Here is a 22,018-nt window from a genome sequence, read left to right as displayed (position 1 = left end):
TTTTGGTGTTTCAGTGTAGATCATGACATGCAAAATTTTGAAGAGAGAATTTCATAGACCCTCCTCTAATTTTGCCTTGAAACTCAAACACATCAGACCCAACAACATGCAAGATGCTGGTCAGGAATTATAATAGGATTTTGGTGGATGTAATATTAGTAATTATATGTTAAATATGGAGAAGAGTATACATAGTGTTTGGCATGCCATTTGAAATAAATGTCATTGAAAACAGATAGTTCTCTTATCCCAATTGTACATTGTTTTAACATTTACAAGATGCTTGGCAAAATTTCCAAATTCTTATATGAGACATTTTGCTTAAATTAAGATCTTTTTGCATCAAACTTTTGCAGATGTATAAATAAATCGTCATAACTGGGTAAGAACATCAATGTTGGAACAATTTTTTGTAGCAACACTTTTCGAGAAATGTTGACAAGGAACTTCCCAGCAGCATAATACTGAAGATATATTAGAAGATGTACTCATCATTGATTTGTATTTATTGATTTGTTTTATTTTCGGTGTGCGGAGGGGATGGGGTTCATTTGGAAATGATCAAAATCCCAAAAGATGTGCACATAAAAATTATATATTTCCTTAGATTAAGAGAATTCTTGTCCCAATATCAACTTTATAGAAAGCTTTATGATGCAATCTCCTCACCATTTCTCCACTAGATGTCAGGATTTGCTGAAAATAAGAGGCAGAAATACAGCCTTTAAGAAGAAAGGCAGGACTTTAAGGCCTTCCAATGTTAATGTACAAAGATGTTGTACAAACAGCAGGTTGCTTAAAGCTGTTTATGTTATCTGATATAGCTGCATTCAAATGTTGATACATAAACCATCTCTGGTGGAACTGAAAAACATCTACATGCAATTTTCGCATCTGAAGGTCACAGAGATTATCTTTCTCCACAGCTTACATTCTAATTGCAACGACACAAGATATAAGATGATCCCTAACCAGGCAAACGAGAGTCATCACTCAGCTATATTCAATATTTTATGGCCCTCTGAAAAAACAAGGCCCAAGATGCTGAATAATTAATGAAAATTTTTTTTGTCTGGATGAGTTGTTCACAAAATGTGACCACCAGAATCCAAAAGATGCGAAAAACATGATACACACATTGACCTAATATATATATATATATATATATATATATATATATATATATATATATATATATATATATATATATATATATATATATATATATATATATATATATATATATATATATACATGTGATCTGTTTTAGTCCGTGGTCAATAGGGCCTCAGACTAAAATGGACTTTGTTTGTTTTACTCTATTATTTAGTGTTTGTTTTAGATTTGTAAAAATGTAATTATAGTATTGTTTACCATCACTCAAGTGAATATAGCAGACATTTAAGATATTTCAGTTCCCGCAATGAAATACATACTGTATATATTTATGAATTATCAGGCATCAAAATTACTTAACCTTTTTGATATATTTAACAAAACGTATTTGCATTCTTTTTCTTTCCTTAAGTAAATAATTTCAAACTTCTTAATATAAATCTTGTACAATTCTACAAAAACAAAACAACCCAAACAAGAGAATTGTGAATATTCCTAGAGTAATACTCAACTTAGCCAGTTAAAAAAAAAATTATTCATCAGTTTTATGGCTTTTGTTCTGCTTTTTTGTTTCTTTTCACCTTAATCTGAAATACTTTGGTCAGCATTGTGTTGCTGTTCAATATTCTATACACATGAAATCTAATAATCTAAAATCTGCATTCCGAATGAAAAAAATAAAAACCAAACTGAATCTTTAGTATTTTTCAGCAGGCAGTCGGAGGTTTTGATCTTAAAGTCCCAAGTTTGGTTTCATCAGACCATAACGCATTCTATACAAAGATATTTGATGGTCCAGATGCTTTCTTATCTGGAATCTACAATGCTTTAGAATAATCTTGTAACCTTCTTTGAACACAAGCTTTGAACAAGGACACAATTTTTCATCCTATTCCATCCTGTTTGCACTGCAAACTATTACTATATCTAAAAGATGAAAATGAGAAAATGCTAGTATGACAACTGAGCTTTAATTCATGTTAAACTCATTCACGTTGACTGCTTGCAGTAATAAACTTAAGACTACATGCAAAGTAATAATTGCATCTTTTTATTTAGTTATATTTATCCATCATGTGTATGTGCATTTTATTTGTTGTCGAAATACAGAGGATATATGGAATATTATATATGAAAAGTTTTAACAGGAGTATGTACAGTTTTACCAGCTACTGTATATCCCTATTTTATTGTTTGTTGGGAGGGGCATAGTGAAATAATAAAATAATTTGAAAAAAAAGCAATAGATGTGCCATTAAAAAACATTGTAAATAATAATTTGGTTTGAGTCTTGCTTTTGATAAATTCAAATAAATACTTGGATTCTGAATCTAACTTGAAAAGTAACAATGTGACTCATGTCTATTACTGAGATATCACTGCGAAGATGGAGATTTTTTTTTACACTAATGTATGCATTGGTGTTTAATGTTAATGCAATAAGTTTCAACATTTGTTTCTGCACCAATATTTTAATTCAATTAATTCAGAGCAAGCTAAGGATACGAGCACAAATAAGAATCACAACACAACTGCAGTTGTATGACATCGTCACTTCACTCTAGTCTGAATTCAGAGGTCCAAACCCCACAGTGTATAGGATGAGAAATATAGCACCAAGGTGTTGGGGTGTAAAGCAGCACTTCTAGTGGTTGTGATCTTAGCAGGCAGCAGGCTTGAGGAGATACGACACAGAAACAAGCTTCCCAACTCACACACACTCACAAAGAAACACTCAGCAGCATTTTAAAGAGCCGAGCTCAAAGTCCTGGCTCATTTCTTGTCCTTAAACACCTGGAGAGATCGGTCAGTTCAGTAAGTTTCTTCCTTTTAAGACCTTTATGCATATTTTGCCTGTTTTTTTCTTATCAGTTCAACTATATTATTACAGCTCTGCAGAGTTTGTGGAGGATATTGCCACAAAGGCTAGATTCTTTTTCAGAAATCTGCTATTTTTAACTTAAATAAAAGGAATGTGATTCAATGTAGATTAAAAATATCTTTGTGAATGAAGCAATATTGCTGGTGTGTTTATTGTACAGCAGTACCAGCTACTAATCAATGAGACTACCATTTAAATGTGGGTTTAATCTTGAACAGAATCTATTTCTACTCATGCATCATACTTGGAAAAAAGATATTTCTCTTATACATTTATATTTAAAGGCTTCATGTACAAGCAAGAGAGCAACTGTGACCGGATACAGTCTGCTACTTGAACAAAAGTAAGATCTTGCATGCATGCTGCAGTAATTACATTACAGTTAATTGGATTTTTCAGCAGCCAATCAGATTAAACCAGATCTCACCCGGAACAATGAAATGAAAACCAGGACCATACAGCAGAGGCACTATGAGTAAGAAACCATAAAACCAGAGCTTTTGCAAAAACACTCGAGATGCGATTGAAAAAAAGTAGCTTTTTGACAGATTTGTTTTTTTTTTTTTTACAATCATGTCAGGTTTTGTCTTAATCCTCATCCATTCCAAGAAAAAAAAAAAAAAGCTTTTAGACACATTTCAACACTGTGAAAAAGTCTTGAGCCAACCCTCATTACCTTATACCCTCATCTATTGTACATCTACCTCAGATTTCAAAGATATATAACTGTTGTAATAGCTTTCACATCCTTCATTCACTTAAACTCTGCCCCAATCATTTAACTTCTAAAGCAAATCCACGTTAAAATAATCTAAGAATCACTTAACTTATAGAATCACAAATGGTACAGATATCAGCACTGAGGCTGATAAAGAATGAAACAACACACACTCAGTCCAACAATCCAAGAACCCTGATCTCTGGGTTGTTAGCTTTTAAACTAACTGGATTCACATCTTGTCAGATGAAGAGAACATCCTCAGTGAAAAAAAAATCCTTACAAATATAAAATTGTAGCCCCTGCTCCTATATCTCTTAATTCCTTTTTCACTAGGTCAGTAGTAAGAACACTATCCAGGATAGTAAAGGAACTCTGGATTGTTGTGTTGAATTTGGACAGCCTTCAGCCTGATGGATGTTATCATGCGACGGACACGCACATGAATGATGCTTGTTAAATTGGGAAATACAGCCTTCCAGAAAAAAACTACAAAAACAAAAGTTACACGAATGTAATGAAAAGTTGCAGCTCTCCATTATAAAACCCTAAACATATGAAAGTCTCTCTATTTGTATATACCATCCAGAATACAGGTGAAGAAATTGTGTATTTTTGTTAAAATCCATGAGGTGGGTTATGCCTCTATGTCCTGTCACACAAACTATTGGAAGTAAGGTTATAGCTCTTAGCTGCATCTAGGAATATCAGTATTTCCCATATGGTAACTGAATTGTTTTAGGAAGCATACAGCCTCATCTTTCCTTCTTTCCTGCTGCAAGCACCATTTGGATATCACATGATGGCGACTCCTGACACACTTCCACCATGCCTTAAGTGTCCTCACTAATTTATGTATTTTCAATTCAAATTCACAATTAACGACTACTGGTAGTCGAAATGTCATGTATTGTTATGCAGATGCTTTGTTTGCGCTAGTGAAGATTAGTGCATCTCAGCATGCCAGATGCTTGAAGTCTGTGAAGTGTTAGGGAAGTTGGATCTATCTTTTCATCTTTTTCATTACTTGGAGGCACTCGTAGGCTGTGTATAGATCAATAATCTCTGACTTACAAAAACTTTTGAAGATGAAAAAAAGTGTGAAAGCAGCTTCAAAACTTTTAAGAGTGCTTTTTAAGCAGGTTTGAGCACAAGTTCTCCAGACCTTCTAGCAGTGGTTTGTTGATTAATACCTGCATTTCATAGATGTTTCATTCCAGTCACTTACTTTTTATGTGGAAATTATCTATTATTTTTCACAAAGCCACCTTCAATAATTAACCTACAAATAAAGATGTAGTTCAGGTGGCTCTCTCTTGCCAAGACCTACAGCATGGACTGGGTCGGTCCGCTGCCGAGTGCGAAGCGGCCGAGGTGAGAATCAGTTCTTTCCCTTCAGGCTGTAGGAGAGTTCCTGCCTCAATTGGAGGAGTTCAATTATTTTGGGGTCCTGTTCACGAGTGAGGGGAGTATGGAACAGGAGATTGATAATGATTGGTCCAGCTGCTGCTATAATGCAAATGCTGCAATTGTAGAGAAAAGCAAGTTGACTGAAAAGGCAAAGCTGTTGATTTGCCGGTCGGTCTACATTCCTACCCTCGAACGTGGTCATGAAATCTGCCCAAAATTAGCTTCCTCCGCAGGGTGGCTGGGCTCTCCCTTACAGATAGGGCGAGGAGCTCAGGCATTTGTGAGGGGCTCGGAGTAGAGCTGCTTCTCCTGCAGAATCGAGAGGAGTCAGCGGAGGACATCTTTTTCAGATGCCCCCTGGATGCCTCCCATGGGAGGTATTCCAGGCACTTCCCACCAGGTGGAGGCCAAGAGGATGAACCAGGACAGGCTGGAGGGACTATGGCCAAATGTCAGCCTTAATCACTATATAGGGCACTATGCACTAGTGGCTAAGCCATTTTAGATGAGTGCTGGAATGTCTGGTGGATGAAAAAGTAGTGGGCTCAAAATTTCCCACAATGCACCTTGAAAAGTAGTGATCATTCAATGTCACTAGAGGAGCAGATATGTCCCAGAATGCTTTGCGAGGAGAGCTGTCTATGCAAAGCATCATGGGATTTGTTGCCACAGCGGCCCTCAGTCACCTTAGGCTATCACTATCCGACAGCGTCGACAAATAACAAAGATGGCGCAGGTATTGTGCGGGGAGGCGGAGTTACGTGACCAACAGGGAGCGAAAAGTAGTGATAATCTGTCCGAATGGTCATTTAACTGAGTTCACTATAAAGTGCCCACTCTATATAGTGATTGAGGGATTTAGGGGTTAGGGTGGATGTAAGGACACAGCCTATGTCTCTTGGCTGGCCTGGGAACGCCTCAGACTCCCCACAGCAAAGCTGGAGGAGGTGTCTGGGGAGAGGTAAATCTGGGATCCTCTGCTGAGACTGCTGCCCGATGACCTAGTGCCAGATAAGCCGATGAGTATGATAATTCATGCATGACATTTCCTGAATTGGCTATTAAACCTGCAACAATTAAACAAGTCACAGATACATTACTTTTGCCTGTTTGTTTAGCATAACTTACAGGAAAACAGTTTACAAAGATTGACATTTTTTGCTTTTTTAAGATTGAAACAAAGCGTTAACAACATACGTTTTACAAGTGTAACAATGATTAAGGTTAGAATAAATGATCTGGTTATAAGGCTCAAGTGGCAAGCAAAAAAAGACTTGTAAGGTCCAAGACACTGATACCTGCAAAAGTCTGGAGAAATATGGCTGAAAACCTACTCAAAGGTCTGACTGTTTTAAGGCAAAATTGAAAGTAATGAGGGGTAGCTCTGGCCTTTTTTTTTTTTTTTTTTTTTTTTTTTTTTTTTTTTTTACAGTAATGTGCTAGCATACTTATGTCTCATTTTCAAGTTTAATGTCAAGTGAAACTCATATGTGCAAATTATGTGCTCAGTAACAGAAAAGCTGTTATCTGTACCAGAATACAAAGAAGTCACAAACATTCATATGTTCACATACAGTTTACAGAGAAATTATTTGCATTATTCTAAAAGCCTAACATCATTCATCCTACATCCTACGTGTAACCTGGCGATAGGTGAGGAGATAAACCAAAAGGAAGAAAATCATTTCCTTCTCATTGCCTGTTATCACACTGTTTAGAGCATACAACCTAACTGCTGTCTAATGCTTGGCTTCAGCCAGTCTGTTGCTGATCTCTTTGCTCTTCTTTGTCACAGTTCCCTCTGGTGTGGTTTCCGGTGTGCTCACAGATGTTTTCTTCTTGGCCAAACCAGGAATCAGCTTCTCTTTAGCTTTTTTTGCCATCTTTGCAGTTGCTGTTGTGGGAGCCTTTTTTGGTTTGGTGCGAGACGCTGGTTTGTCCATCTGAAAAATTGAAGACGGGTAAAAATCAAATATCTGAGGATTTATCTCAAATCCATTTTCTTTCTTCAGGGACACATATCATGGTTTAGTTTGAAGCTAAAGCCAACTGCTGTCTACCTTAGCTTTGCAAACTGCCACAGGCTAAAAATATGCTAAACCATGTTAATACCTAAAAGTAAGTGTCCTTATTAGTATTATCCCGGTGTATGTAAAGGAGTATTGATGGAAACAAGAACCAGACAACATCAGCAACCATTTAAGTGGTGCTTTATAGACAAGTCTCAAGACATTAAAAGTTTGTGCGCATAAATTTTTTTTTGGCATGTTGCTATGCTCATATAAGCAGTTACCAATTTCAAGTTATGTCATGTGTACCAGGTTGCACATGTAAAAGTATTTTGTTATTCCATTCTGATGGTTTGGAGACCTTTCAGTCAGCAGACAAAAAATAACTCCCCTCTTCAACTTGTTGCTAGACATTCTAGACATGCTAGAAATCCATTCCTGCAATAATCTCCATTTTAAAAGAATTAAAATTTATTGTTTGGAAAAGTATTTTTATTTTATATCTGTGTTAAAATCGCACAAAAAAAGGGATATCAATCCTTGAAAATCTCAAAATAGACCCTGGCTATGTACTGCCATATTTAAAATTAAATTTTAACTTTTTTTCAGGGGCCATGCATCACATCCAGATATAGCCAAAATAAAAATGCCGGATTTCAGGCTTGATTAGCCCCAAAACCAACCCTAAAATCTTCTCAGCAGCCTTTATTTTTCTGTAGGCTGAATAATCTAAATTGGAATAGAAAAGATTTAAAAGCATGCCATGTCTCCTTTAATTGGCTTCTCACCCTTTCTCTTGTCACGCATATTTCAACCCTCTGTAGATGCAGGTCAGTTTAGGTCACCTTATATTCATCATAATGTTTACGAGTTGAATGTCTAGTTTACATTTGTGGATGGTTTTATGGCACCTAGCTCTATATCAGTACTGTCCTAAGGATGACTATTATATTGGCTGCTAAACTTTTGCAATCATATATTTGAAAATAACTTGACACTAGACATATCAGCATCTTCAATCAGAACTTTCTTTTTTTAGACATCAACATTTAAATTGAAATCATGAGTTTAGTGCATGAAAGAAACTACAGCCCTACACTTTGGACCAGATGCAATGCTTAAAATCGCAGACATTTTCATGTAAGCTTTAAGTATAGCTAAGATATTCAGCTGCTGGCTATAGCTTAATATTTAAAAATTACCCAGAAAAAAAAAGATTATTTTGTAAAATCAGAAAAAAAAAAAACCAACACATTTAAAAAAATGTGCCTGAAACATAATTTATAAAGTAAAATTACCATTTTCACATGCAATCAATACCTTTATTTTTTTACCTTTCCTCTTACAAAAACGTTCCCTGACGGCACAGGTGATGCAAATAGCATGTGGTTAGTGCAGTTAGAAGAAAGAAAAAAAAAACATAAAAGAAGTATGTGTTCCTTCTTTCCATAGAATGGTGGTTCATGCAGTCTCTTTGTATTTTTTTTTTTTTAAACAGTAAATTCAAATATAATGTTAGTCTTAGTTTTTTCAGAACCGTATACTTTGGTTCGGACATTTTTAGCAGGGACGACCAGCAGAGACCTAACAAGCATACTTGTAGCAGCAGCTTGCTAATTCATATATAGATAGGAAATCTGAGTGTTGCTGTAAGCAAACCACCGAGTGTCATTCTGCACTACAGTAAAAACAAAACAAAAATTTAAGCATCCATTGGAAAACCTTCCAACTTCTACAAATGATCTTGCATTAAGCAAAAAAAAAAAGTTGGAAAACATGCTCAACTTTTGTTTGAAAAAATAAACTTAAAAAAAATTAGGTCTGGTTCTGGCAGTAATAATGCAGTGTTTTATTTCTGAGTGAACAGAGGGAACTTCAAAGAAGGCATGAGGCGAGGCGAGAGTTTTAAAAAGTAAAAGCCCAAATTTTTGCTCCTCCATTTTTTAGTCATTTTAAAATCACATGAAGATGTGACCAGGAAATGTTATATATTTGGAGTAACAACACCAACCTTTTCCTCTGCACTGCAGGTCAGCTGACAGAAAGAAACTGCTATAATTTTACCTCCTTTACAAAAGAGCCACCACCCACCACTCTTATTATATGAGGTTTAAAAAAAACTTAAGGCAATGTCAGTGTTTAGCAGATAACAGTTATTTTTGTGCAATATAATCATCTGAACCATATATAGTTGAAAAGTACTACATTCAGTAGGTTTATATAATATATGTATTTGCTTTCTAAATGTCACACAAAAAAGAAACCTTTATTTATTCTTTTGGGGCAAAATCAAAACAATTATGTCAACCACTTTAGTTTTAATCACACCCTTATACCAGCCCATGCCTAGTGCAAAGTAAATAGGGCAAGTTACACAGCAAAACATTTTTAGAATCTGTAGAAAACCCCCAAAACTACATGACTTTGTGTGCTAAGCAAAGGACGCTTAGTCATAGGTTCAAAACGGACGATCCTTAACTCCCTACCTAATACCTTATTGCGGCCAATCATTGCTCAGGACCCTGCAAACTTTCAAAGCAAAGGATGATCTTCCTTTCCAGCTGAACAGCAATCCTGCCTTCATTCCACTTGTCTATCAATGGCTCTCTTTATTCTTCAGCTTAGATCATCCTGCTTGCACAGATCTACTGCATTCAGCACAGATGTCTAATGTGACGAGGTCTGAGCGCCAAAAAGTTTTATTTCTCTCATGTCAGTAAAACTGATGCTAATCTTCATGTAACTACCTGCAGGTTGAAATATATTCAAGAAGGTTTGGAAGAAAGACAATGCATCTTCACAGAAAAACACACAACAGAAATGTGACACGCTCTGCAAACAGCTCTCATCAAATAACTTGTTTCCACTCATGTAAATAAGCATCATAAAATCTCCAAATGTAAACAAATTTCTTTATTTTTCTTCTAATTCTTCGACAGCCCCGTAATGTCGATGTCTCCAAGTTATTTACAACATTTTACCTCCTACTGGATCTACGAAGGCTGGTGCAGCAGGAGGTGTGGGCGGATAGTGAATCTGATAGTTCTGATGAAGGGTTGCATCCAGCAGCTTGGTGATAAATGTGTCTGAGGCTTGCTAAGGACCGGATGCATTCAGGATGTGAAAATGTGCGTGACCAGAATGCATGTCCGCATTCGTTCGGTTAACCTGAGGTAAGTCTTCATGCTTTTCTAGAAGAAACTGAAAACACACCTGACTACAGCAGGTGGGGAGCAGAGCTGCTCTCAGTCTCTGAGAGATCCTACAAGAACGAGAGAGGGAGCGGCCACATGAACAAACCACTGAAGACACAGGATGAAACCAGTTTTACATGAATGCACATGGTACTTTGCAAAAGCTTTAAATCACCCCTCTTTTAAATAAAAAGAAATAAGAAACTAGGGTCTTATTGCATTTTAAACTGGTCAGATCTATCTCTAGATAGCTTTTTAGAGGTCTTTTGTCTTTATTATTTGGTTCTTGTTTGCTCCCATTTTTACACATCAGTTCAAATCTGGCTGTTTGCAAGTGGCATTGAAAGAAATGAGGGGTGAATCAAGCCTTTAGAACTGTATTGTGTATTAGTGATAGAGATGAAAAAATATCTTATTTGCAGAAGCCTTTATTTCCAACTCTGATAAAGATACATACCTTAAAATAACTTTATCTGCTGATCCTATAGCATATTCTCATACTTATTTTTAGAAATGTCCAATTTTTCCTTGATCCGAGGAACCATTTGTATGCTGGTTTGCCTTAAGAATCGGGATAACTATAACTTAATTTTAACTATATTTTTTATCTATAAGGGAGATTTTCTTTTTACAGGATGTTAACCAAATGAAGAGAACTATGTTACTTAAAGGTGTACTGGAGGATTTTCGTCTACTAAACTGTTTACTTATTTATACAAAAGTAGAAAGTGTAAGATCATAAAACATTTGTTTTATGTGTGCCATCCATTCCTTCTGTAGGACGACCTGTGTTAAAAAAAAAACAGCAACAAAAATAAATTACAAAGGACAAATATAGCTATAGCATTTTAATACTGACATTATTTTGTAAGTAAAATGCAGATAATAAATAGACCTGCCCTCCCCACTTTAAAAAAAATGCACCTGCCCAACCCTGTACTTGCTCCCGAGAGGGAACGCCTATTAAACGCGTGCAAGAGCGTGCATGAGCCCGTTTCTCCTCGTGCACCCGCTGTTTAAAAGTTGCTGTTCTCCTATCTCATACAAGCTGTGTCCAAACGTCGGCTCTAACTCCTAAATCCTTCAATCACTATATAGAGCAGGGACTATATAGGGGACTTCATGGCAAACTCAGTTAGCTGACCGTTTTGACAGGTGATCACTGCTTTTTGCTCCCCGTTGGTCACGTAACTCCGCCTCCACTGTGTGGTGCCTGCGCCAGCTCTCTTATTAGTTGTAGCTGTGGGGTAGCGATAGCCTATGGCGACAGCGGGCCGCCATGACAGCAAATCCCATAATGCTTTGCGAGGAGAGCTCTCTGTGCAAAGCATTCTGGGATATATCTGCCCGTTCTGACGCCTTTCTTTTCTTCTCATACACTTCGCAGACTCATTTTCTCTTGGACCCCCTGCCATTTTCAAAATACTGCTGCGAGAACGGTGAGCTTCAAAGACTGGCTGTAACCGTAGCTCACCACAACCTTGAACATGCAGATGCGGAGAAAAAAATAGCTAACTGGGGAAGAGCGCGTAGGATGGCCTTATTTAGATGATCCCCCCGGAAAGAGGAAATCTTCCATTAAACCTTTAAGGAGTTCTGGATAGGGCAGACTTACAGGAAGATTTTTTATTCTCTTGTTCTTGTCATTTTGGCTTAATTACTGCGCTAGGTAAGGTATTTGTTTAGCAAATGGCATGTTTAGTGTAAACTTCAGTTCAATAACTATCTCAGTTTGATTAGTCCTATGAACTATTTTAGCTCTGATTTTTACCACAGAGGAATTAAGTAAGCAAGTCAGTTAGGTTTATTTATGTAGCACCTTTCTCAGACAAGCATCATAAAGTGCTGTACAATATGAGGCATAAAATACAAAGCAGCACCATATAAAAACATATAGGCAATTGGACTTCTTTGGAAGTCAAAGATTACTAATTAACTCTGATCTATTTTAGGTAATAAGGTATCCTTCAGTTAATTTTATTTAAGGGGGGTTATATGGCTGGCATTAATGTCTCAGCAGTGATTTTATGGAAGAAAGAAAACATATTTTTGTCTACTTCATGAGATAAACATACTTCTTTCAAGTATTTAGTGTTTAATAAGAAATTAATATATTAACAGAAATGAGTGTATGTTCTTTTGTATGGTTAAAATTGAGTCAGTTAAAGGCACTGTTGCCTGATGACTATTATATATCAGAATGTTAACAGGTCACTGTATTAACACAAATGCAATCCATAGGATAAAAGCTTATTGGATCTAAGTCCAGCTTTTTGGAGAAAGCATAACAATAGCCCTGTTTCACAGGATAGATAAAGACTGACGAGGGTCTCCAACCTTGGCGGGCTCCTTGCCCGGCTCGCTGTACAGGCTGCGTATCCTTCGGCGCTCCAGCAGCTTGTTGTCATTTGCCTGCGCCTTCACCTGCTCCCCCTTGTATGTGGCGCTGTAGCTGGTTTCCAGGCTGGTCTCCTCTCCAGGTGGTTTATACTGGGATGGAGCTTTGATCAGCTTGGCTGGTTTCACATCCTTGTAAGCCTTAAACTCAGTCCTAAAAAGAATGGTGGAAAAAATATTTAAAGGCTGTATATGAGGGGTTTCTCACAAATGGAAAAGATGGGACATGAGAGATTAACTCATAAATGAAAGGATTTAATGTAACTTAATCCATTTTTTCCCCATTTACAAATAGAAGCAAAGCCAATTTATCTCATTCTGCTCATTTTGTTATGACTTAGTTACACAATTTAGAGTGCCTTTATGTGCTCAAGTCAAAATTAATATTTAGAGTCCTGCTTTAAATCTGTGTAAATCTATGACGCTAAATGTTAAAATATATACCTCTGGAAAGAGCAGCATTTATCCCTTAAAGATTGTTTTACTGGCATTTTTGTTGAGGTAAAAACATTGTCTTCAGACAAAAATGACTCAGAATGAGGTACTGTAAAAAACGTTAGGTTGTCTTTCATTCATATTGATCATCCTTTCTTTGTTTAAATTGTTTAATCTATAAAATCAATATCCTTGACTGCTTCTCAATCATGATCCAAGAGCCCCTAAACATTTTTTTCCAGTTCATGAAAAGCATACAAACTTCAATTTCTTCTTTTTATGTTAGTTACATTTCTGAACAAACAGCAAGTTGTATAACTTGCTTGGCTCAGTTTTAACTTGCTTTCTGGATAGACTGAAATGAGACGCCTTGAAACACCAAATATCTTCTGTTGATTTTCAGATGATTCAGAACCACCAGCTAAGTCAGAGTACCATTCATTTCATTTTGCCCTAAAGCTACCAATAAACTCAGAGTAAATCTAATCTGATATCTGACCCCAGTATCCACTCCAGTTAAAGCTGTTTTTCTTTTATCTTGGTTTGGTGCCACAGAACTCAAGCCTTCATTGGAGCCTAGTGTGGCGCGCAACACTGCCCCCTACAGGCAAACGAATGTAAGATCATAAAACATGAGTTAAAAACAATAATAACAGCAAGAAAAATAAAGTTACAAAGGACAAATATATATTTTTTATTTCGTAATTAAAATGCAAATAATAAAACGGACATCATGCACCCATCTTTTAGATGATATTCTACCAGTATTGTTGCTGACCTGTTTTTGAAAACATTAAACAGGATATATATATATATATATATATATAAATATGTCTAAGGAAACCCAGATGGAGTCACTGATTTTTTTCTTTTTAGGATTCATATTCTGGAATCAATTCAACTTAACAATAAAGTATTGACTTTTATCTTTAACTGAGCTGCAGAAGGAAATGGGAAGAACTGGAAAATAAACTACTAAAAAAAGATAAATAGGCCTACATAAAAATATGACATTAGTCATTCAGATACAACAGGACTATCCCACCTGATGATTAACTCTTTGTTTAGTTGATATCTTACGTTTTGGGGAACTTTTTCTCCAATAACTTTTAACCTTTTCATCACTATATCAGTGCCCTAAGGCGTGTTTCCACTGACAAAGTGACATTTGTTTTATTGCAAAGATAAACAATCCCAACAGGTAAATAAATGCTGTCATGCAGCTAAGGGTTACAGGTTGTAAGCTCTTACCTGTAGCTGCTAGAAGTCGACATAACCTCCTTTATCTGTCTGTTCACAGCATCCGCAGCTGCTCTTCCTCTCCGTTTCTCTGCGCTCACCTCTGCGGATCCCTCGCTTCTCTCCGCCACTTTCCTCTCTGCAGACTTCTCCCTCCTTGCCGCGTCCTTTGACTCCTTCTCTTGAATTTTCTCCTCGATCTCGCTCTTCTCCACGCCGCTCAGCGGGTTCTCCACGCTCTCTTTAGCCACGAGCTCCAGTTTGGAGCCGGCGGTGGGACTGGGTTTGGGGATCCATGGGTGGTCGTACTTCCTGGGAATGGGCCATGGCTTATAATCCTTCTGGTACTGTGTCTCGTTGCCGAACGGAGCCGGCGGAGGCTGGTACTCGTTCCTGGGCTTGCAGCTGGGCTCGGGGCGCACTCTCCACGCCTTGAAGTCTTGGCGCATCACAGACGCAGAGGACCCCCCATCTTTGGCCGCTGCGGCCCCCCCTGCAGCGGGCGGTGCCTTGGCGGCCTCTCGTTCTTCGGGATGCGGCTGCGTTTCTATGGCGATGGCCGCGGCGGCCCTCTTCTGCCTGGGCTGCGGGTGATGGGGGATGTGCTGGACGTCGGTCACATCCGAGTATTTGGTGAAGACCAAAGGCACTGCGATATCCGCCTTGTCCAGCTCGGTCCAAAAGCGGTTGATGCAGCAAGCACGCGTGATGCATGGCCAGGCCATAACTCTCAACCCGAGGAAGTGCACAACCAAAGATGAACAAGCTCTATCCTTGGATTAAAGAAGGAAAAAAACAAAAAAACAAAACTCGTAACGTGCAATGTAGGAGTATCCAAATTTCCAGTTCCCCTTGAACAGATCACCAAAGCCACCCTCTGCCTCCTCCTGCTGACTGAAGTTTGAGGCTAGCGTGGACACATCGCTGGCTCGTTGCGCATCAAAGCGACCCCACCCCACATCTGAGAAATCCTGCGTGAAATCACCTGAGCTGGTCTGCGTGCGTCCGGCAAGGAGGAGATTCAGTTAACCCCCTGATGTCTTGTTAGAAAATATAAAAATTAATAAAAAACCCAGAAAATAAATTAAATGTTATAGCAAAAACGTTCTATGTACTGCCATATTATTCTCTTCACCAGAGGCACAGCCAGAAAATTTGTATAAGGGTGGCCAGGCAATAACCAATGAACACTGAGGGGGGGCTGAAAGTGGATAGGCACCCGAACCTCAGGGTCAAGCCTAAGATGAGACTAACTACAACCTTAAATAGACGCATATATTTAAACATCCGTGCTTTCTAGATAAAAGGTATAGTGGATTAAATATTTTCAGGTTTGAGTTCTGGGGCAAACATCTTTTCCATCATCATTACTTACCTACTTTTATAGTTAATCATTCTGATTAAAATTGATATTTACAAGTACAAATAATAACATAAATCGATTGTTTAATACGTTTTTATTAAAATAGTTATTTATCTATGATTTCACTGAAGACTCCTAGATGACTTGAAAAGAGCATGAATCCTGTACTTATCATGTTTACTGTTAGTATATTGGTGTGAATAATTAACAATTGTGTTTTTGTTTTCAAGAAATGATGAATACAAGAAAAAATAGTAAGTAATATATGAAAAATTTCAATGAATATTCCACTTGAGAGTACTGCTGCCACCATCTGTATTAGAGGGAAATAAATGGTCAGGGTGGCCATGGCCACCCCTGGCCCCCCATCTAGCTCTGCCCTTGCTCTTCATACGGTAGTTTGAAATACTCCCGACTCCTTCCAAACAGAGTGTCTAATAGAGATTATAGATAAAGAAGAAAGATACATAGATCCTGTATTGGAAAGTTGAGCGAAAGGAAAAAATATAACAAAAGAGAGAAGCAGCAGGAATACATTTTAGCTAGGTGAAGGAGTAAAAAACTGAACCAATGTCCTTTTCAATTTAACTTATTTATTTAGCCCCAAGTCACTACCCCAAGAAGGTTTTTTTAAGGAAAACCAGCAGAGTGTATCAAGGGATTGACGGAAATCTCTCACACCCAGCATGCATGCATGCTGTGACAGTGGAAAGACTCTCTTTTAACATGAAGAAACCTCCAGCAGTATCATACTCAGTGTGAGTGGCCATCTGCCCAGTGTGACTTAAGGGCGGATTATACTTCTGCAACCACAAACATCAAATGTCGCTTGCGTGTGGTCGCGAACCAGTTTTGCTGGTATGCTTCTGCAATGTCTGTCTGGAATTTCTAGGGATGCACAGCAGTTTCCCACCAAAGCGCAAGCAGAAGCCTATTCGAGAACTCGCGGGAACTTCAGCGAATGGTCACGAGAACTTCTTCGGCGGCACCAGCAGCAGTGTTTCTTTTCCAAAACAACAATGGCGCGTGACTGGAAGATATCACTGTAATGGAGATGGATCTAGAGTATCCATTGTTGTTATTCATTGGTTTTTAAAAATGGCACGACCCGGCACCGAATCGCAAAGGTCGACCACACAGACTGCTGGAAAGGCATACCAAGGACCAATCACAGCTGCTCTTTGTCTGCGCACTTTCGCTTTAGGTCTGCATGGGTTTGCGACCATCCGACGTGTTGTCAGGAGGTGTGCGACGATCAGATGTTTCACAGAGCCTCTGTGCAGGGGGCGTGGTCGCGCACAGAGACAGATTTGACGGTTGCAAAGGCTATGCATCAGAAGTATAAATTGGCCATTTGGTTCCAAGGAGACAGAAGACTTACAGACAAGTTTTGAGCTGGTTTTCATCTGACAGGGATACAATAGAGTTACGTCATAGCTAATTGAATAGGAGAGAAACCGGACTCAACACTAAAAACACACCCTACTCTATCAGCTATAATCTAGTGGTGTTGATAGCAGCCTTCAATTTGAAATATGACTTTGGCACCGGACCACATTGACTAAACTACTCGATACCAGTTTAATAACCATGGTGTGTCACTGTGCTAAGAGTGTTGGATTGGCCCTGATGAAAAAGGCAGGAGGTGATTGGTCTACTTACCGTGCAACTTAACCAATCAGCTGTTAGGGTCCACTTGATGGACCAGTGACAGTGCAGAATATTTCATCTTAGATTTTTGGGCAGAAATCAATGAAAACATTTGAATATGCTCTGACATGAAATTCTGTAAATTATAAAATGCAATTTGTCAATTCTGCCTACCATTTATCTCCCCTTTTGAAACATGGAATTATTTGGAGCAAACAAAACTACAAAAGTTAGGAGAAAATGTTATAAGCTATGATAATGTGTTATGGAAATCATTATTTCTGCAGAAGATAAAAATTAAGACTTTCATTTATAAAGCATTTAATCAAAATTTCAACAACCAATTATCCAAAACAAAACATGTAGAATATACAATACAGAGAAGAAAAATCATACTTTCTACATCAGTGTACATGCAGAAAACAGTTAAATCACATTTCATTTAGTCCTGGTCCTTCCTTCCAAAAGAAGGTGTCTTGAAGTGACAGTGTGGCACGCTAGCGCTAGCTAAAACAGAAAAGCATTAGGCAATGGATAGCCACACTCGTTTCGCCAGAATGCATCCATTGTGTGATTTTATTTAAAAATTTAGTTATCTGCTCATCTCCACAGTCACAAACATTAGAGGGCAAAAAAAAAGATTGAATTCATTGCATTAGAGTGTCCTTACAAAGTAAACAAACAGGGATGGAGAAACAGTGAATATTTGAACATCACATAATAAAGCCTTTGACTGAAGTTTTTTTCATTTTCAGCAGTAGTCTTTCAAAACTGCCACCGTTATATGATGAAAATCCAAAATTCTTCATATCCTTTCTAATTTTAGTTTGAACTTGACTGAACATCTGGGAACATCTGGCTGATTCTGCTAACAACTTGAAGCTTTGTCATTTTCTTAAGGTCTTACTGGTTAGTAACTCATCTAGGTTTAAAGAGGTTTGGAAACATTAAGGCTTCAGAACCTTTTCCTGGTTTGATCTTTCTACAATAATATGAGAGACAAGAATAACACATTGGGGCCCTCCCCCACACGTTGCTAAGAAAAAGAACAACAAAACATTTCTCAACCCACCAAGACTCGTATTTTTTGGTTTGGAAATATGAACATGTAGCATAACGGCATCATCACCTTTAACTCTGTTCTTTGTCGGCTATGGACGTCTATTTGAAGTTCTCAGGAGCCACTGTCCTTAAACCTGTAGAAACATTCCTGCTCTGACAGGGAACCCTCACTCTATATTCTAAATTGTTGCTTTTGTCTATGTATAAAAAATATATATCAAAACAAGAATGTTCTAAAAAAAAAAACAACAGAGTTAATATTCATCAGTTTATAACCTCCCTTTCGGTTTCACATAAAAGAATTAGATGAGGTTGATAGACTAAAATCCACGGTATTAACACCAAGGAAAACTGAGGATCTGATACCGGCTGGTGCTAAGGTCTGACCCATTGCTTCAGATCACTTTTGTCACGATAACGTCTTCGCCCACATCCTCGGGCTCAGCCTCAGAGTCATCCTCAGGATAGAGCCTGCAGTATTTGTCCACCATGACATCCAGGTCATGTTTGACGTGGGAGTTGATGTGAAGCATCGCAAGACTTTTGTTTAAATGCTTGGCAGGCATGCTGCTGAGGTAAGCCTGCAGCCGCTCGCTTGCGGTGTCGCCTGTGCCCTTCTGGACTTTAAGTACCGGCATAGTGGAAAGCACCTTCAGGAATGCGTCAACGTTGGGGAAGAACTTCACGTCTGGCAGCTGCAGGGTTTCGTGGATGGTGGTTGGTAAGCGCACCTCTTTCCCTCTGTGCTTCCATTTGATTCTCCAGCAGTGGAGCTCGGCAGGAAGCGTGTCTGGGTTTGGGAGGTCGCCACAGTAGACCTCTGCGTAGCTCTCCTCTGTGGTGTTGAACTTCATGTGGCCCATGACAGCCGGAACCAGAGATAGGCACCGTAGAGCTTTCAGGTTGTTGTCGGAAAACATGTCCTCCACTTCCTGCATGATGCCACGAATCACTGGTATGGTTACGTACTCTTTGAAATAGGTCTCCGCTTGGATCTCGCCGAGGTCAGCAGCCCGCTGCTTCCGGACGAAAAGCCTGGGGATGGACACGGGGATGTCCATGAGGGCGGCCAAGCTCACAGCCTCGCTGTACCAGAATTCGTGGTACACGTCAATGTTATCATTGACCTCATTCAGAGAGTACAGAACCGCTGTTAGACTGTTCACAGCAGAGAAGACATGAAGTGTTTCCCCATTGAGATTCCTCCCAAAGGCTCTGGTGAATGTTAGAACGTTCTTTAAAATGACAATGGTGACAATCACCTCAAAGTCTGCAAGACTTTCTCCAATTGAATATGCCTCAACTGTGACACGGCTGGAAAACCGTCCGTCTGCATTGGCCCGGATGTTGTCCATGCATAACAGGAGGGAAGGCAAAACATCCAGCAGCACATCGAAGACGTTATGTTGCTCGGTCCATCCTGAGGAGCACATTTGTTTCAAAGCATTTCCCTTCTCTGGGTTCTTCTGCAAGTGAGTGGAAATAGCCTTCTCAAGCTCATCCTGAGTGTGCAAGACTTTAAAGAAGGACGTTATCCTCCTCAGATTTTCCATGACGATCTGCACGTTGGGATAAGGTAGGTTGTTGGCGAGGTGGATGTTCAGTGCCATATGAGAACAAGGCATGTGCAGAGCTAGAGGGTACTTCTCCATTAACAGCACAGCAACAGCTTTCATTTTGGTGGTAGAGGTGCCGGTTGCATTGTGGGCCTGACCTCGGCAGTCCTCCATGCTGAGCCCCCAGCGCTCCACCATTTGAGCCTCCAGCCTTTCTACCAGAGCAGACTCGTCTCCATCCACAAATGGGAGGAAGTCCACAAACTCCTCTTTTAGGATGTTCTGCTGATTGACGAAGCGGAGGAACACCGGCAAGTATTTGCTGTCGGCAAAGTCAACCAGGTCTCCCGTCACCAGGGAGTAAAAGCGACTCTCCCTGACCTCCATAAGCATCTCTTCCCTCACAGTGTTCTCACAAACATCTAGGAGTTGATTCAGCTGGGTGGCGGTGAGGTACTCGCTGTTTACCGCTGTCACCTCAAATCTCTTCCTAAGAGCTTCATCTCCGGCATTGATACAATAATCCAGAACAGCCTGAAAGTTGTTGGACCTTAATTCTTCTTCAGATACTCTGTCAGTGGTCAAAGGGATTGCTTGTTTTGCCAGCATGAACAGAATCTCAAACAAAGACCTTAAATAATCTCGGTACTCTTTCTCTTCTGTCGAAAGCTGAGGTTCCTTGTCAGCAGTGTTTGAAGCATCCTCGTCTTTTTTGGCAGCCTGCTCAGCAGAAGCCACTGGGGAGAGAAACAGTTTTTTTCAGGTAGAGTAATACTCAATGGGGAGGCACTGATCAACTATGAGGTGGTTTTACTTTCTGTTTAACTAAAATGTGAGAAGATATAAAACTGACATTAAAAGCTGTGCACCACTCCCAAATTCTCCTGAGTGGTGCACGGCTTTACAAGAGTGAATAAAGTGAATTAGATTGGTCGTTTAAGGGGGCGGGATTGTTGTGGCCGCAGGTTCACAAGCAGGTTTGATTGTGGCCGGTCTGTCTTATGCATCGTTGCTAGTGCTAGTAGGTTCCCAATTGGTAATTACATTGGGATCAAGTAGAACTTAGCAACGGCACTGTCAAGGAATGGTATGGAAAGTGGAAACATGCAAGAGGAGGATAGTTTTGTGTCGGAGGTCGTGGATGAGTCTCCTCCGTCATACAATTTTTATTCATCATTCAATCAAGATGCTATGACCAACAAAATTTGATTGACGGATGACCGTTGATATACGATTAGCCGAATTTAGGTGTTCAGGATGACGTATAACTAACTGGCCTGCATAAGATAACAACCCCCCCCCAACACATTTTAAGACAGGATTTTTGTTTTTTTGAAATAGAAATGTTCTAAATTTTGGGACAATATAGTCTGATAAAGAGTACATTTATATACATGTTTACGCCAGAATGATTTGACATTTAAATATGACTTTCCTACGACTTTAATGAGCGTCCTCTAACTTTAGCAAATGAGTGCTGGGATTTCTTGTTCTACAAAATGTATATTTTTGGTTGTGAAAAATGCTAACACCTTTTTATTTTTAATTTTCCACATGTTTAAGGGTGTGTCAAGCTTCTGCAGCATCATGTTGCAATTACGAACTTTACAAAAACATAAAAAAACAACAAAATAGTTGCCAACTAAAATCTCTTTTACATTGTAGGTTTGCAGGTAGTTAAATCTAAGCAGCCTAACTGTGTCCCCTAGAGCAGCGTTCCCCAACCTTTTTTCAACCACGGACCGCTATTTGTCAGACAATACAGACAATATTTTCACGGACCGGCCGGGGGTGGGGGGGTTGATACTAGGGATGCACGATATTGGGATTTTGGCCGATATCCGATATGCCGATATTTTAAAACTCATGTAGTCGATAACCGATATCGATACCGATGTTAAAGCTGGACAAAAATATATAGTTATTTAAAATAACAGTTTTGTTATCCATTTCTGACACTTTGAAAAATAATATACTCAAATATATT

At 38.9% G+C, this 22,018-nt stretch overlaps 2 protein-coding genes across 3 annotated transcripts in view; both read right to left on the bottom strand.

Moving 5' to 3' along the window:
- Window positions 1-6,546: 6,546 nt before the first annotated feature.
- On the bottom strand, window positions 6,547-15,449 carry LOC107083779 (microtubule-associated protein 6 homolog). 2 transcript variants are annotated; one of them, XM_015373254.1, is made up of 4 exons: window positions 14,413-15,449; window positions 12,667-12,880; window positions 10,349-10,397; window positions 6,995-7,069 (listed from the first exon to the last, which is right to left on the bottom strand). In XM_015373254.1, the coding sequence occupies exons 1-3, from the start codon at window positions 15,123-15,125 to the stop codon at window positions 10,353-10,355; spliced, it is 972 nt and encodes a 323-aa protein (XP_015228740.1). In that variant the 5' UTR covers window positions 15,126-15,449; the 3' UTR covers window positions 6,995-7,069; window positions 10,349-10,352. The 2 variants fall into 2 exon arrangements, with proteins under 2 accessions (XP_015228730.1, XP_015228740.1); XM_015373244.1 differs by lacking the exon at window positions 10,349-10,397 and having other exon boundaries at window positions 6,547-7,069; window positions 14,413-15,443.
- Window positions 15,450-17,726: 2,277 nt separating this feature from the next.
- LOC107083791 (52 kDa repressor of the inhibitor of the protein kinase-like) overlaps window positions 17,727-22,018 on the bottom strand; it is an 8,437-nt gene continuing 4,145 nt past the window's right edge. The window contains exon 5 of the mRNA XM_015373265.1: window positions 17,727-20,768. Coding sequence (XP_015228751.1) covers window positions 18,871-20,768 — 1,898 coding nt within the window. The 3' untranslated portion in view covers window positions 17,727-18,870. The remainder of the gene's footprint in view (window positions 20,769-22,018) is intronic.

Source organism: Cyprinodon variegatus, unplaced genomic scaffold, assembly GCF_000732505.1.
Source record: "Cyprinodon variegatus isolate N-32 unplaced genomic scaffold, C_variegatus-1.0 Scaffold4, whole genome shotgun sequence".
In the NCBI taxonomy this organism is placed as follows: Eukaryota; Metazoa; Chordata; class Actinopteri; order Cyprinodontiformes; family Cyprinodontidae; genus Cyprinodon; species Cyprinodon variegatus.
The sequence above is the reverse complement of the archived record's forward strand: the minus strand, read 5'-3'. Positions and strand labels throughout refer to the sequence as shown.

What these genes read in the sequence shown, in the direction of transcription:
- LOC107083779 (XM_015373244.1), bottom strand. Translation starts at nt 15,125, where the DNA reads ATGGCCTGGCCATGCATCACGCGTGCTTGCTGCATCAACCGCTTTTGG. An exon ending in TCGACTTCTAGCAGCTACAG is followed by an intron (nt 12,881 to 14,412) that starts GTAAGAGCTTAC and finishes CATTCTTTTTAG; the next exon opens with GACTGAGTTTAAGGCTTACA. An exon ending in CGGGCAAGGAGCCCGCCAAG is followed by an intron (nt 7,070 to 12,666) that starts GTTGGAGACCCT and finishes TCAATTTTTCAG; the next exon opens with ATGGACAAACCAGCGTCTCG.